At 36.8% G+C, this 14,625-nt stretch overlaps 2 protein-coding genes across 2 annotated transcripts; one reads left to right on the plus strand and one right to left on the minus strand.

Annotated features, from left to right (window-relative positions):
- Window positions 1-4,650: 4,650 nt before the first annotated feature.
- LOC115961961 lies at window positions 4,651-7,073 on the minus strand. Its single transcript, XM_031080845.1, has 7 exons — window positions 6,963-7,073; window positions 6,637-6,726; window positions 6,295-6,525; window positions 6,018-6,179; window positions 5,863-5,916; window positions 5,621-5,767; window positions 4,651-5,019 (listed from the first exon to the last, which is right to left on the minus strand). Exons 1-7 carry the CDS (start codon window positions 7,071-7,073, stop codon window positions 4,651-4,653), a joined length of 1,164 nt encoding a protein of 387 aa, XP_030936705.1.
- Window positions 7,074-9,892: 2,819 nt separating this feature from the next.
- LOC115959073 lies at window positions 9,893-14,051 on the plus strand. The gene is made up of 4 exons (XM_031077372.1): window positions 9,893-10,177; window positions 10,932-11,045; window positions 13,325-13,429; window positions 13,590-14,051. The coding sequence occupies exons 1-4, from the start codon at window positions 10,081-10,083 to the stop codon at window positions 13,862-13,864; spliced, it is 591 nt and encodes a 196-aa protein (XP_030933232.1). The 5' UTR covers window positions 9,893-10,080; the 3' UTR covers window positions 13,865-14,051.
- Window positions 14,052-14,625: the final 574 nt, after the last annotated feature.

The following is a 14,625-nucleotide window of genomic DNA, read 5'->3' on the forward strand; positions in this document are numbered from 1 at the left end:
GACATTTATGACTCCATTTCTAACTTAAATTACCTTTATTAATGAGGGTATTTTTGAACCACATAAAAGTCCAATTGAAAGAGAGAAATCTTCTTTTATATATATTGAAGTTAAATTCAAATTAATTTCTAATTGCTATTGTAAGGACATGATTCGTAACAAACCGCAACGGTGTTGGGCTCGCTTGTAAAAAGGCCCAAACAATATCATTTGTAGAGCATGGATTTGAAAGGTTAGGCCTTGGTCACCAGGCGGTGGGTTTTTCGTGGTGTTCATGCCTGGTTAAGTTGATTTCGCCCCTGGAGTCTTTCTCCTGGAGGCGGGCTGGGAGGCTCTAGTTTTTGGCCATTTTTCCCAGCCCCTTCTATGAAGTACTTACTTTCCCTTTTATACTAGTCTGTGTTTTTTTATCCTTCGTCCACGTGTAGGATCGACATTCCAAGACTGATACTTGTCCCATCAGCCCATACTCGGAGTGGTTGGGGGTGGTTGAAAAAGATGGAGAGTATGGCTTTGTCAGGTGCAGAGTATTGAATGGCAGTAAGGGCAGCTTTCCCTGGTCGTTACACTTTCCAGCATACCCTTTTCTATTGGCATAGATATTTTAGATTTTTTCCCAAGTTGTTTTTATACCATTTTTGCCCTTTCTTCCGAGGAGACTTTGGACTGGCCGAGGACTAAATTATCCTCGGCTGTAACCCAATGCTATTTTGTACTTGCATTACTGTGCCTGGGTCATAACCTTCCTCGGCTTGGGCCTTTGGGCCCCAACGGATAAATGGAGCTGGCCCAAAAATTGTTGGGCCCCACAATAGCCCCTCAAAACCCTACTGTCCGACCTCTTGGTTGGAGAGAAGGGTTTTGGTAATACTGAGCCTTTATTATGGCTTATTTAATTCAGCCTTTCATTAATGTTGGCCGTTATCCATCTGCCCAGGAAAAGTACAGGTCTACGAGACGTTCCTTTGAATTTACTCCTGACGCGTTCTCGCCGTTTAATTATCCGAAACGCGCCTTTAATGACTTCTATTTACGAGACTACTTAAATTCGATGGTTTGTTTGATGATGTGGGGAAGTGAAACGGGTACATCCTCGTTTACAAATTCTCTTGGAAATCTGGATAAATTAAATACCTTCCGTTTTGGCCTTCATATAAGAAGAAAAGTAGGAGGCTATTGCTCTTGTACAGAGAGCCTTTTAATCCTTCTGAGATCTGAAATCCTTAGCCTCCTCTAGAGTTTACTTTACCCGCTAGTTATACATTAAATTGTGATACGTTCACCATAATAATAAGTAATGAAGGAACCATACCCCTCCCGAAAACACCATGTTCTAATAAAGCTCGAAATGGCTCGGTCAGGGCAGGGATGGCGGAGACTCAAGATCTGTTTCACCTTTCTTTCAGCCAAAATTCGAAGCAGGGGCTCGTCACGTCAAACTTTCGGCGTGACTGAGCCGAGGACACCCATTATCAGTACCAGCCGCTCTCTCATGAGCATAACTAACATGGCACCAGTGTGTTAGGAGTCAGGACTGAGGTAGGGACTAAGTGCCCCTGCTTCTTCCTCTCTTCGTTCACTGGTGTCTCCTTTTACCTCTCTTTCTTCTTCTTTCCACCACCAGATCCATCCTGGTGCTTTTCCTTCTCCCTCTTTTTCTCCTCTTTCTTTCCTTTCATCTCCTCCCTCTTCTTCTCCTCCTTCTTTTCATTCATCTCCTCCATCTTCTTTTGAAGAAGGTCCTTCTCTCGATATGGGCACTACTGGGGCAGAGTTTAGAAGGACTTCGGAGACGAGTTTAAAAAGGCATCTGACTGTTTACTTGTCTGTATTGTTTTTTTTTTTTTTTATTGTTTTGGTAATCCACCTTTTGTATAAGCTTGTTTAAGCCCCTTTTTGTACGTTGTAATACATCTTTATATTAATAAAAATTGTTATTACTTTACTTCACATGTTCTATCTCTATATTTCCGAAATGATAACGCGGTGAATAGACGTACAATCTTGCAAATTCTTTTTATTTTTAAACTTTGACCGACGTCTAGGACCAAAGTCCTAGTTAATAAAAAGATCTTGCTCTGTGTTTATAGAAACAATCCGGCTTAATAATACTAAATCGAACAAGTGATACTTAGGGCTGAAACTCCTATTGGGCAGAAAAAGAAAGGACATTATGATAAGCTTACTGAGTCGGCCTGGCACAATACCGCCGACCTTAGAGTACAATACTTGGGGCTGTAATCCCTTATCAAAGAGAAAGGCGCTATTATGAACTTGCGAGTGTTGTTCGACACAATAATATAGCATTGAATTAATGACACCTAGGGTCAAAATATTTGCTAAGGAAAAGATATTATCATAACTTTAATAGAGTTGTTTGGCACAACAATGCCGACCTGCGAAAACAACACTTACCCCAAAAATAACAGAGATGACAACTGAATGCTCGATGCGATGTAGGAAGTAACCATCCGAAGACATACCACCCGCAAAAATGAACAGCCCCTCTAGGTTGCTGAATAGTGGGGCGTTTCACCATCTTCTTAACACTTTTAATAGTTTTAACCTTTTATAGTATTTGAGCCGAGGACTGAGTAACTTAGAATTTTTATTAAGTAGTCGACCTTACGAAACTCAGTTTTTCTTCGAAAACTCGATTTCCCCCATAGGGTTAAGTCCGAGGACCATACAATACCTCATCCAAGTAGTTGGTTTCCCCATAGGTTTGAGTCCGAGGACCATACAATATCTTGGGTCTGTCCAAAACTCAGTTTTCTCACCCAAGTAGTTGGTTTCCCCATAGGTTTGAGTCCGAGGACCATACAATACCTTGGGTCTGTCCAAAACTCAGTTTTGTCACCCAAGTAGTTGGTTTCCCCATAGGTTTGAGTCCGAGGACCATACAATACCTTGGGTCTGTCCAAAACTCAGTTTTCTCATCCAAGTAGCTGGTTTCCCCATAGGTTTGAGTCCGAGGACCATACAATACCTTGGTTCTGTCCAAAACTTAGTTTTCTCATCCAAGTAGTTGGTTTCCCCATAGGTTTGAGTCCGAGGACCATATAATACCTTGGTTCTGTCCAAAACTCAGTTTTCTCATCCAAGTAGTTGGTTTCCCCATAGGTTTGAGTCCGAGGACCATGCAATGCCTTGGTTCTGTCCAAAACTCAGTTTTCTCATCCAAGTAGTTGGTTTCCCCATAGGTTTGAGTCCGAGGACCATACAATACCTTGGTTCTGTCCAAAACTCAGTTTTCTCATCCAAGTAGTTGGTTTCCCCATAGGTTTGAGTTCGAGAACCATACAATACCTTGGTTCTGTCCAAAACTCAGTTTTCTCATCCAAGTAGTTGGTTTCCCCATAGGTTTGAGTCCGAGGACCATACAATACCTTGGTTCTGTCCAAAACTCAGTTTTCTTTTGGCGTGGGACCTTGGCTTTAGGGGAATTAGCTCCTCGGCCCAGCCCCTAGAACCATCCACACGATTGACGCTATCAAGCGTAGCCCCTAGTCAAGAATCATAGCCCCTAGCGGAACTTTAAACTAGAACTCAATAACCAGCCGTTAGAAATGACCAAGGAACTCTCTCGATCTACCGCCTATGCCAACACACAAGCCTTTCCCACAGACGGCGCCAATTGTAAGGACACGATTCGTAACGAACCGCAACGGTGTTGGGCTCGCTCGTAAAAAGGCCCAAACAATATCATTTGTAGAGCATGGGTTTGAAAGGCTAGGCCTTGGTCACCAGGCGGTGGGTTTTTCGTGGTGTTCATGCCTGGTTAAGTTGATTTCGCCCTTGGAGTCTTTCTCCTGGAGGCGGGCTGGGAGGCTCTGGTTTTTGGCCATTTTTCCCAGCCCCTTCTATGAAGTACTTACTTTCCCTTTTATACTAGTCTGTGTTTTTTTATCCTTCGTCCACGTGTAGGATCGACATTCCAAGACTGATACTTGTCCCATCAGCCCATACTCGGAGTGGTTGGGGGTGGTTGAAAAAGATGGAGAGTATGGCTTTGTCAGGTGCAGAGTATTAAATGGCAGTAAGGGCAGTTTTCCCTGGTCGTTACACTTTCCAGCATACCCTTTTCTATTGGCACAGATATTTTAGATTTTTTCCCAAGTTGTTTCTATACCATTTTTGCCCTTTCTTCCGAGGAGACTTTGGACTGGCCGAGGACTAAATTATCCTCGGCTGTATCCCAATGCTATTTTGTACTTGCATTACTGTGCCTGGGCCATAACCTTCCTCGGCTTGGGCCTTTGGGCCCCAACGGATAAATGGAGCTGGCCCAAAAATTATTGGGCCCCACAGCTATCTAATTTTGTGTCACATATCCATTTTGTACTAAGTATTATGAATGGACATGTAAGAGGAATTCTCTTACATGTTCATTCATAACACTTAGTACAAAAGCAGAAATGAACACTTTATTGTCTATATTTCATGCATCTCAACTTCCACTATATTAAATTACATAATTTCAAAATTTTACTACTCCATAGAGTATATCTTTATTTTCATTATTAGATCAAATAGTTTTCACATATGGCTTGTAGGTACATTTGGTGTGACATGAAGAGAAGAAGAAAATAATTCTCCTCTTCTTATTTTTCACTCTTCTCATTAATTTTGAAACAATAATCAAAATGTTCATGGACATTTGGGGTCTCTACCAGGACCACCATAGTAGAAGGAGCTTCCACTATTTAGGATATCATAGCAATTGGGTTGTGTAATGATTATGCCCGTGTCCTTGGGATCCCTGAGAGCTTTTGTACCATCATTAACTTTGAGAAACTTGAAATAACTAGCCTTGCCAAAGCCTTCTTCAGGGAAATGGCCGCTACCCATTTGTGTTGTCGTGTGCTTCCCATCTTGATGTGTGTTTATCACCTCTCCTCCCCATTGAATCTCTGAAGCGCTATCAGACAGGATCGTGAATAGGGAGGATGGCCAATATCCCAATTGATAATTACTGGTACCCCTAAGTTGCAACCACCAGTTTCCATCTTTATCGTCCTACCTCATTGTACATATATGTCATGCAAATCAGTTTATAATATTTTGAATGATAAAAGAAGGCGTAAAGACTAACTATTCTTTCACTTGTTTAGTTACTTGCACATATGCTAATAATTGAAGTGACAATATACACATCTAAAAAAGATTAAAAAATATATCTATATTTAAAACATAAAAATAAATGTGAAAGAATGAATGTAAAAAGTTACGTGAGTGACAATAAAAACCTATAGGTAAAGCATTACGTTTTTGTGTAATATATTTCTAATGAAAGAGGAAAAAAATGAACTATCTTGTGCAGAACAACTAGACACTTAAATTTTCCGTCTTAAAAATAAGTTAGGTAAAAATAAATTGTGTATAGAAAAAATTGAAACTTTAAATTAAAAAGTTGTATATAAAAATACATAAATCAAGCAATCAGAATTTCAAACATACACTATTTGAACTAAAACCAGAAGAATTTCAAACACATCTATATCATTTGTACTATGAATTTTTTCCCGAGAAAAAAAAAATTACATATGATATGATTATATATGTGTATCCAAAAATTAGAGGTATTTGATACAGTAATTAAATAGAAATATTGTTCTACCTTCCAGACATTGAAATTGAGTTCATATTGGTTACCACCATAGATGGAAATATGGCTAAGGCATGCACCCAACGCAATCTGATTGTCAACTTGAACAAAGCCAGGGCACAACAGATTGTAGCAACCAGTTTTTTTATATGAATCAGTCTGCAGCCATGATAAAAAAATAAATACTCTTTTAAAAAATGAAACAATATAAACAGGCTGGTGCTGGCATGGAAGTCAAATATTAAAACACGTACAGTCCAAAATGTGAAGATTCTAGTCTTGTTATCTCCATAGAGAACTGGGTTGACCTGTTTGTCCACACAAATAATTTTGTAAAAAAATGGAAATTATTAGTAATTACATGTTTTGCATGCGCCTAAAGAAAAGGTGATGATGAAATTGTATATACCATCATGCCAGCTTCAATGGTATTAATATTACCAAAACCACCACCTGTGATCCAGAATTGAGACAAGGTGAACTCGTTTCTTATTTGGGTTTGGGGATTCCACACGTTCATGGTTGCCTGAGCTCCATAATACTTATCTCCTCTCTCATAAACTAATGCATACTAGAAACTCATCCAGAAAAATAAAGGTTGTGAGTGTCGACTTGAGTCCTTCATTTTAGTAGATATCATTGACCGCAAATCTATTAATAAATATTGGTTAAAAATTGAGTTGTACCTCATGCAAATCACCCTCGTCAACATTAAGGGTGGTATAGTGTTTTTTCCTTCCATAATTTGCTGCAGAGCTTACCCTTAATAAATCTTCTTCTTTTGTTCTTCTTATGCGAATGGTTCCTCCTGGGCACCTTCCATTCAAGTGCCATAGCTGAGTAATTTCAGGCTTGGAGTTTGAAGAGACATTGTTGCTCTCATCGAATGAAAGCCCTTTTGGGTGAGAACCTGGTCTAATCTATGGCATTTGGCATAGATACCAACGCAAACCCGGCCCATACCAATTACAATACGTATCAAATTATTCGTGATACCAAATGAAATGTAGTTAATTAATTAAACTAGTCATCTGAATTGTGTGATTTTTTAACCAAGGATGATCAAAAGCTGGCTGGTTTTTGATATGTACGCAGTCGATTATATCTCCATCCGGACTCTGTATTAGATACATTTTCTTATCACACACATAGATATCAATCTGAATTCTTAGTGTTGTAATAAAATTACACTCCTATTGTACTTGGGAGTCATGGAGACACCACAACCCACAAAAGTAAATGATTCTTCTAAGATTAAAGCTGAAAATACGATATAGATCATAAGCTTTACTTACCCCAAAGAGAAAAAAGGTGGGAATATATAAAATTAAGAAACATGTTATACGAAGTACACCTTGATGGATTTAAGAGCAGGCTTGTTAAGTCTCTTCAGTTGCGGCTGAACTTCCAATTTTTGTTTGAGACCAAAGATAGTGTCAGTGTTTCTAATTCCAGTTGCTTCCATTGGTATGAGAAAAAATAAGCACAAGGTTATCTTTACTGCCCTTAACCACCTCCTCCCACTTCCACAAGGCGGCGCCATGAGATGTAATAGCTAGCTTTGGCCGTCTCCTTTGCAATACTTAAACGTGGGGACGTGCATTTGTTCATCCGCTTTTGAACTGTTCCAAATATATATACACAAACAAATTAAGTTCTATAATAAGGATCACTATATTTTTCAGCTTATAAGTACAAACTTCCTATTTGATTTCCTATTGACTACTGCCATTCTTTTGTTTCTTTGTCATTTTGCGGGATTAAACAGCATTTTTTCGTTCTCTTTGAACTGCTCCACAAGTTGGAAATTTGGGAAGTTGGTGTGTGTGTGTGTGTGTTTTTTTTTTTTTTTTTTTTTTTTTTTTTTTTTTTTTTTTTTTTTTTTTTTTTTTTTTTAAGTTTTGCTTAAAATAAATACCTTAAAATTAGAGAATACTAGATAATTTCCCGCGCAATGCGCGGATACTTGGTAATTTCATTTGAAAATAAATTTTTTTTTTAAGACCCATATATAATAATCATTTTGTTATATAGTATTAATGATGTTTCCCATAATATTATTGAATGTTTTGAAACTTAATTTTCTTAATTCATATTTTATAATTTTAATTTTTCCTTATCTTAGAAGTAGTTTCCAACTATTGAGTGGATTTTCTTTACTAATATATATATATATATATATTGTAATTACATAGTTATTAGAAATTTCTAGGAGTTTATACCATATTATAAATTTAATATTTAAAATAATAAAATAACATCTAGATAAAATGTAGACTTTATTTCTAAAACTGAACACTTCCTCAACCACTACATTCTCACCACCAAACCCCACTAGACCCCAATCTCAAACACTTTGTTCGTAATCTAAATGAAACAAAATTACTTGTATACCAACATATAGAAAATGTAATCAAATGAAGAAAAATTGGCTAAATACACTTCCATTTATCAATATTTAATCGCCTCTAATATGGCTTTGATATCCTTTAGGTGCCGGATGCTACATTTTCTATTTTAGAGTTCAAATTCAAAATCAATGGAGTTCATTTTTTTTTTTTTTTATCAAGCTTGAAGCTGGGTTAACATTTGTTTATTTTATTTCATATTTAACACACAAAAAAAAAAAAAAAAAAAAGTGAAAACGATTTCTTTCATGTCAATCAAAAACTATTAGTACTTAATATTTGCCATTATCCTATCAAATAATAATTTTAATAAAAAAATCACGTTAAAAAAATTAAGAAAAAGTTTGGCTTCAAACGTATTTAGAACTATCTTACTCTAATCTATTATGTGGCGACTAAAAAGACCATTCATGCATGGTTTTAGTCAAATAACTTATTTAATGAGTCATGTTACTTGTTTAAGTAACACGCATGAATAGTCTTATAAATCATCATGGAATAGCTCTAAACTTGTTGAGAGCCAAACTTTGTAAAAAAATTATTAGTAATTATCTGAAGTTAATAAGAACAACTCATAAGTCAATAAAATGTAGATAATAATAAATAAGTAAATAGATACTATAGATTAATTTGATAATCAAGTAGAGTGTCTACTTAGCACAACCACAACTTCTAAGATATAGAATAACTAGGGGTGTCCACCCACTCGTCAGACCCAACCTACTTGCTGAAACCAATCCACTCACAACCAATTTAAGACATTCGGCGGTCCGAGGTTGGTTTCAAACTTCAGAAACCGACTCCAGTGAGTTGGTTGATGGGTTCTCTTCTCTAAAACTTGATTCACCCAACTCAACCGTAAAACCCCGAAAAATCTGACAACTCTAAGCATTTTCCAGCGATTATTTGGTGAAATTTCATCAGATCAACCTAGATTTCCTGCAAATCTGGTGAGATCTTCGCCAAATTTGGTGGAAATCTCACCATATCTAGCAAAATCTCACCAAATCCGACAAAATCTCGCTAGATTTGGTAGAAATCTCATCGGATTTGGAGTGTTTTTTGGCCGTTTCTCCACTGTTGACGGTTTGGAGCAAACCGACCGCCACCCAATGCATATTTATCTGACCACTTTGAACTAACTCCCTCACCAATCAGCAACGGGTATGAAAGTTCTCCACCCGATTTGGTCAGGTCGGTCGCGGATTGGGCACAAACCCAACCAGGACCAACCAATGGACACCCATAAGTATAACACTATATGCTATGATATGAGTAGTTGTGAAAAATGTAGTGCGTTCTATTAACAAAAAGACAAACAGATCATTTAAAAAAAAAAAAAGACAAACAAAACCAGGGGTAATTTGCAAAGTAGCATAAGTTTGTCACACTATGTCGTTAGTTAGCACACGTTAGAAAGAATTGAGGAGAGAAGCATCTCAAGCCTTTGAGGCTCGAGTTCTGATTGCTGACATGGAGATTTTTTTGCCACAGAACTCGAGTCTGAAGAAAAAGAAAATCTGAAGAAATTGAAAAAGAAAAGAAGACGAAGAGAAGAACCCATGGAGGAAGAAGAAGAACAGAGGAACTCACAAGAATAGAAAGAATAGGGGGAGGAAGAAGAAGAAGAAGAAAGGAACCCAGGTGAACACAGGAAATCAAGTTTTAAATACTTGATTTTCCATGTGTATTTTTTCCTACATCAGATTGTCATCACATGAAACTCGAGTTTCACCTTTGAACTCAAGTTTTATACATATGTTCCTTTGACCTCAAGTTTTAAAATTTCAAGATACTAGTTTACTACAAAGTTTTGTAAATATGACAACTAACTAAAATATTTTTAAAATAATGCTAAATGCAAAAAATAAATAAATAAAATAAATCAACAAAACGGAGCAGCTTGGTTTGGGTGTTCGGCTGCCCGAGAGTCAAGGCTAGAACCAGCCCCGCTATATCTACCGCTACACTGTTTACAACTTTCACTGCCAAGTGCCAATATATTCATTTCATCGCCGAAGCTTAAACCCAAACCCACCGCAACAACAACCAAAAAAAAAAAAAATGGCTTCTGGAGATCCAAAAATCCTAGAAGGAGAGCCTCCATCTTCGTCCACTGACAGCTGGAAAGAGCGCATCTTCATCCCTACTCTCCTAGCAGGTCTCATTTCATTTATTACCCATCTGTTTGGTTGCTGAGGAATCAGAGAAAAACATAGGAAACTAGAAGAAAAAAATTCTCATTTCTTAAGTTTTATGTTGCTCTTTAGTGAAAACAAGAGAAACCCATTATTTCTAAACCAATTTGCTATACTGGGTTCAGTTGGGTTTGGGGAGTGAGGCTCAGAGTAAAGGGAGTGTAGGTATTGAATTTAAAGTTTTATGTTTCTATTTACCTGAAAAAAGGCGAAACCCATTATTTCTAAACCAATTTGCTATAGTTCAGTTGGGTTTGGGGAGTGAGGCTCATAGTAGAGGGAATGTATTTGGTATTGAATTTAAGTTTTATGTTTCCGTTTACTTGAAAATAAGTGAAACCCATTTTTTTAAACCAAGTTGCGACACTGGGTTCAGATGGGTTTAGGTTATTAGGCTCAGAGTAAATGAAATTTTTTTGGTAGTGAATGGAAGTTTTTGTTGCTTTTTACTTGAAAACAAGGAAAACCAATTATTTCTAATCCAATTTGCTAAACTGGGTTCAGTTGGGTTTAGGGAATTAGGCTCAGATTAAAGGGAGTTTATTTGGTATTGAATTTAAGTTTTATATTTCTGTTTACTTGAAAACAAGTGAAACATTTCTAAACCAATTTGCTATACTGGGTTCAGTTGGGTTTAGGGACTTAGGCTCAAAGTAAAGGAATTTATTTGGTGTTGACAATTTGAGAAATTGACCTGTTTTTTTTGGATTTGGGCAGGGATTGTTGGTGGAGGAGTTGGGTTGGTGTCAAAGCATCGAAACGTTCATGGTCTAGCAAAGATTTGTGCTACTTATGCTACTAATCTGGCCATTGTTACCGGTTGCTATTGCGGTAATAAAAATCTCTGCTTCATAAAACTTTCAGTCATGTGATTGTGTTGAAGTTTCAGTCTCTCACTTTGTTTGTTTAGTTTTTTTTTTTTTTGTTCATTCATTAAGGCTATTTTGAAATCCCATGAAATTTCAATTGCTACATACAATTGTCTTCCACTTAGAGTTTAGTGTCATTATATTACATGGGAATCATCATCTTATACATTACAAATTAAAATGAAGTCATTTCATATGTGTGTAGCAAATCTTACATCATTAATTGTGATGGAGTATACCATTTTCTTCAATGCCTTGATGCAAGCATGAACTGTTTTGGTGTTGCTACTGCTGAAATTTTGTCCCTTGATGAATTCACATTGTCAAAAGCACTGCATCTTGCATTTCAAGCAGAGATAAATGGTCTTTTTGTCAGTTTGGAGGTAGTGAATATTCTTTGGTCACCAATGTGTTTTATTAGATTTACCCAACAACTAGTCAATGCCTAGAACCTCAAATCTTAAGCTGCTGGGTCGTCAGTTTTTTTGTAAACAGACTTTATGATTTTGAGTTTCTTTTGAAGCAATTGAGAATTCTAGAATATCTTTTGATATAAAATATGGGGATATAATAGCAATGACCTCTAGCTCTGGGTTATATGGAAAAAAATTATAGGGCTGTAATTGGTAGTTGTGTATGTAAATCTATAGTTGATTTTGTGATACCTTACACTTTTGATTGTAAGTTCTTGGAAGCTTCTCCTTCAGAGCTTCCATTTTTTAAAATAGAAATTCTTATTTTTTTTAAACTAAAATAAGATAGAGCATCTATAGCTTTCCTTGTGTTTAAAAGCATAATGTAGACATCATGTTGAAGCCAATTCCTAGGCTTATATGCTAAGAATATGCTAGAACTAAAGACTTACCTCATTTTGGCCCCTCTTCTCCCCTCTCCCCCCCCCCCCCCCCCACAAAAAAAGAAAAAAGAAAAAAAAAGGACTTACCTGATAAGTGGGTTGGTTTAAGGTGTGAGACTGTTGGCAGTTACTTCTTCTTCTTCTTTTTTCTTTTTATTGGCTGAACCGCTGGTAGTTCTTTTTGAGAACCTATGCTAGAGTACTACTTTTTCAAGACTAGAAATGTGGTGTGCACTGATTTGAAGAATCTATGTGATCTATTCTGAAAAAAGAAACGGATTACAGCTGTGGGATTGGGGAAGATAACATATGATTTTGGTAGTGTTTCCAATGGGAATTGTAGGACACTCAATTTGGAATTTTTGACAGTTATTTTTTGCATATCTAATATACCACAAGGCAGTTTGGAACATTTTTTGTCATTGTGAGATATATGATGAATAAATATTGACAACACTAACTATTGCACAAGTACAGGAATTATGCATTTAGTTTTAATAAGGTAAACAGATGAGTGTATTTCAGCATACCGATTACTGTTTGAGAAGCATGTGGCTGCCTATTTGGTTGTGAAACATCACTTCTCTTTGAGTCTTCAATCAAAATATAAAGTTTTTAGTGGTCATACAATCTAAGAACTGCCTATATGTCTTCATTATCATTCCCCTAGAATCATTTATTTTGTTGACATCCTGTTCTCTTGAATGAGTTGTGGTTCAAAGTTTTTCTTGATTGCTTCCTTGTGAATATCTAAGCAAGAAAATTTGAATGAATCAATCTAGGTAGATCATTAAGATGGAAAAAAAAAAAAAAAAAAAAAAAAAAAAAAAAAAAAAAGGGCCTGAAAACAGGGATTCATGTATTCCGGGATAGTAAAACAGGTGATCATTAGAGTTTTGTTTTGATATAGACATATTGTATGAAAATATTAATAAACTTTGACTTCTTTACGTTATATGACTTTGGATAGTAAGTTCTATTGTGAACTTAGAGTTTTGTTAGATTGGCACCCAAGAACTGGGTTTTTCCTATGTTTGCCTTTTCTTGTGGCTAAGGCTTCAATATCTTTCCACTTAATCATGCTGCCAACTGCATCACTTGGATTCTTTGTGCTTTGTTGTCAAGATTCAGGATCAAGGCATATATGACAGTAATCTGAAAAAAATTATCTGTGGATGCATGCATTATTGTAGTAGTTGTCCACCTTTTTCAGAGACTCACATATGATTGCATCTCAAGAAAATGCAAGGCAACCAAAGACAGTCTTTGGCTGCAAAAAATGGCAATGATGAAGAATGACAATGGAAATTGATTGAAGGATCACCATAGTTTTGGAGACAATTTTGTCTGAGAATTAATTTAATTAAAAATTTCCAATTTTACAGGAGCACGTGAATTTGTGAGAGCAGCTAGGAAAACAGAACCTAATGATCTATTGAGCTCTGCAATTGCGGGTTTCGGAACTGGTGCTCTTCTTGGGCGTCTTCAAGGTTAAATTCTAAGACTCTCTCTCACCTGCCAGGGGGTGTGTCTGGTTGTGCAGGGATGTCTGTATTGCAACTCTGAGCTTGCTGCAACCAAAGCAATAAGAGGCTAATAATTTTACTGTGTCCCTTTCTTAATTAAATTTGTTTTTCTTTGGCATGTTAGGTGGTCGACCTGGTGCTATCCGTTACTCTATCATCTTTGCTATTGCGGGGACTGCAGCAGATTTTACTGCGCTTAAACTAGAACCTGCCTTGAGAAATTACAGTGAATCTATATTGGGTAATGACAGTACACAGAAGAAGGATGGCTGGTTGAAATTCCCGGAGTGGTCCCCCATCCAAGTACTTGATGAGGAAGCCATTGCTGCAAAACAAGCCCGAGAACAACAGCTCTATGCGCAGAGGGCAATTGGCAAACTAAACAAAGAAGAATCTTGAAAATATCTTATCTTGTACCTTGAACTCTTATATTTTAATAATAATGTTTTTGGTGCCTGTCTTCCAGCCCTTTCGAAATGGCTTCTGTAGACAAATTTTGACAAAGTCAGTTTCTTTATCTCAGTAATTTCCTGTTCAATTGATGAATTTGCAGCTAGTCCTATAGAGACTAGTAATGTTCTTAGTATGCAAGGAGATTATCACGTGTATATACTCACAAAATTCATAAAGCTTTTTGTCAATTAAATGCTAGAATTGAATTTTTTTTTTCTTACCTGGACTGTCCGTTTTAAGGGCAATGAAGTCTGTTGGTGAGGATGTGATGTACTCTGGTGGGTATTGCCGTATTGGTTATCAGGTTCCCAGGCAAACCTTTTAGGTTAGCATTTGCATTAGGTATGCCAAAATAGCATAAGACACCCAAAAATGTGACCAAAGTATTCATCCATCAAATCAGTCTTCACTCCATAAGTGAGCGTTTCAAATCAGTCATCACTGCATAAGTGAGCATTTGAATGCGGCGGTCATCTTCTTAAGGGAAGACGGTCAGTCCGAGCGTTCCAATTGCTTTTTTTTTTTTTTTTAACAAAGTATGGTTCATCAGTTTCAACCCTAATTGGAAACCTCCTCTGAAATACTTTGGAGGATACTTCAGTGTTTCAGCAAAATAGTTGTATCACCTTGCAAAAACTTACGCCAAAAAAACATACAAGGTTGAATAGAATCACGATATAATGTCGATTAATTTTTGTTATTCAATT

The sequence above is a fragment of the Quercus lobata genome, chromosome 9 (assembly GCF_001633185.2).
Source record: "Quercus lobata isolate SW786 chromosome 9, ValleyOak3.0 Primary Assembly, whole genome shotgun sequence".
Taxonomy (NCBI): domain Eukaryota; kingdom Viridiplantae; phylum Streptophyta; class Magnoliopsida; order Fagales; family Fagaceae; genus Quercus; species Quercus lobata.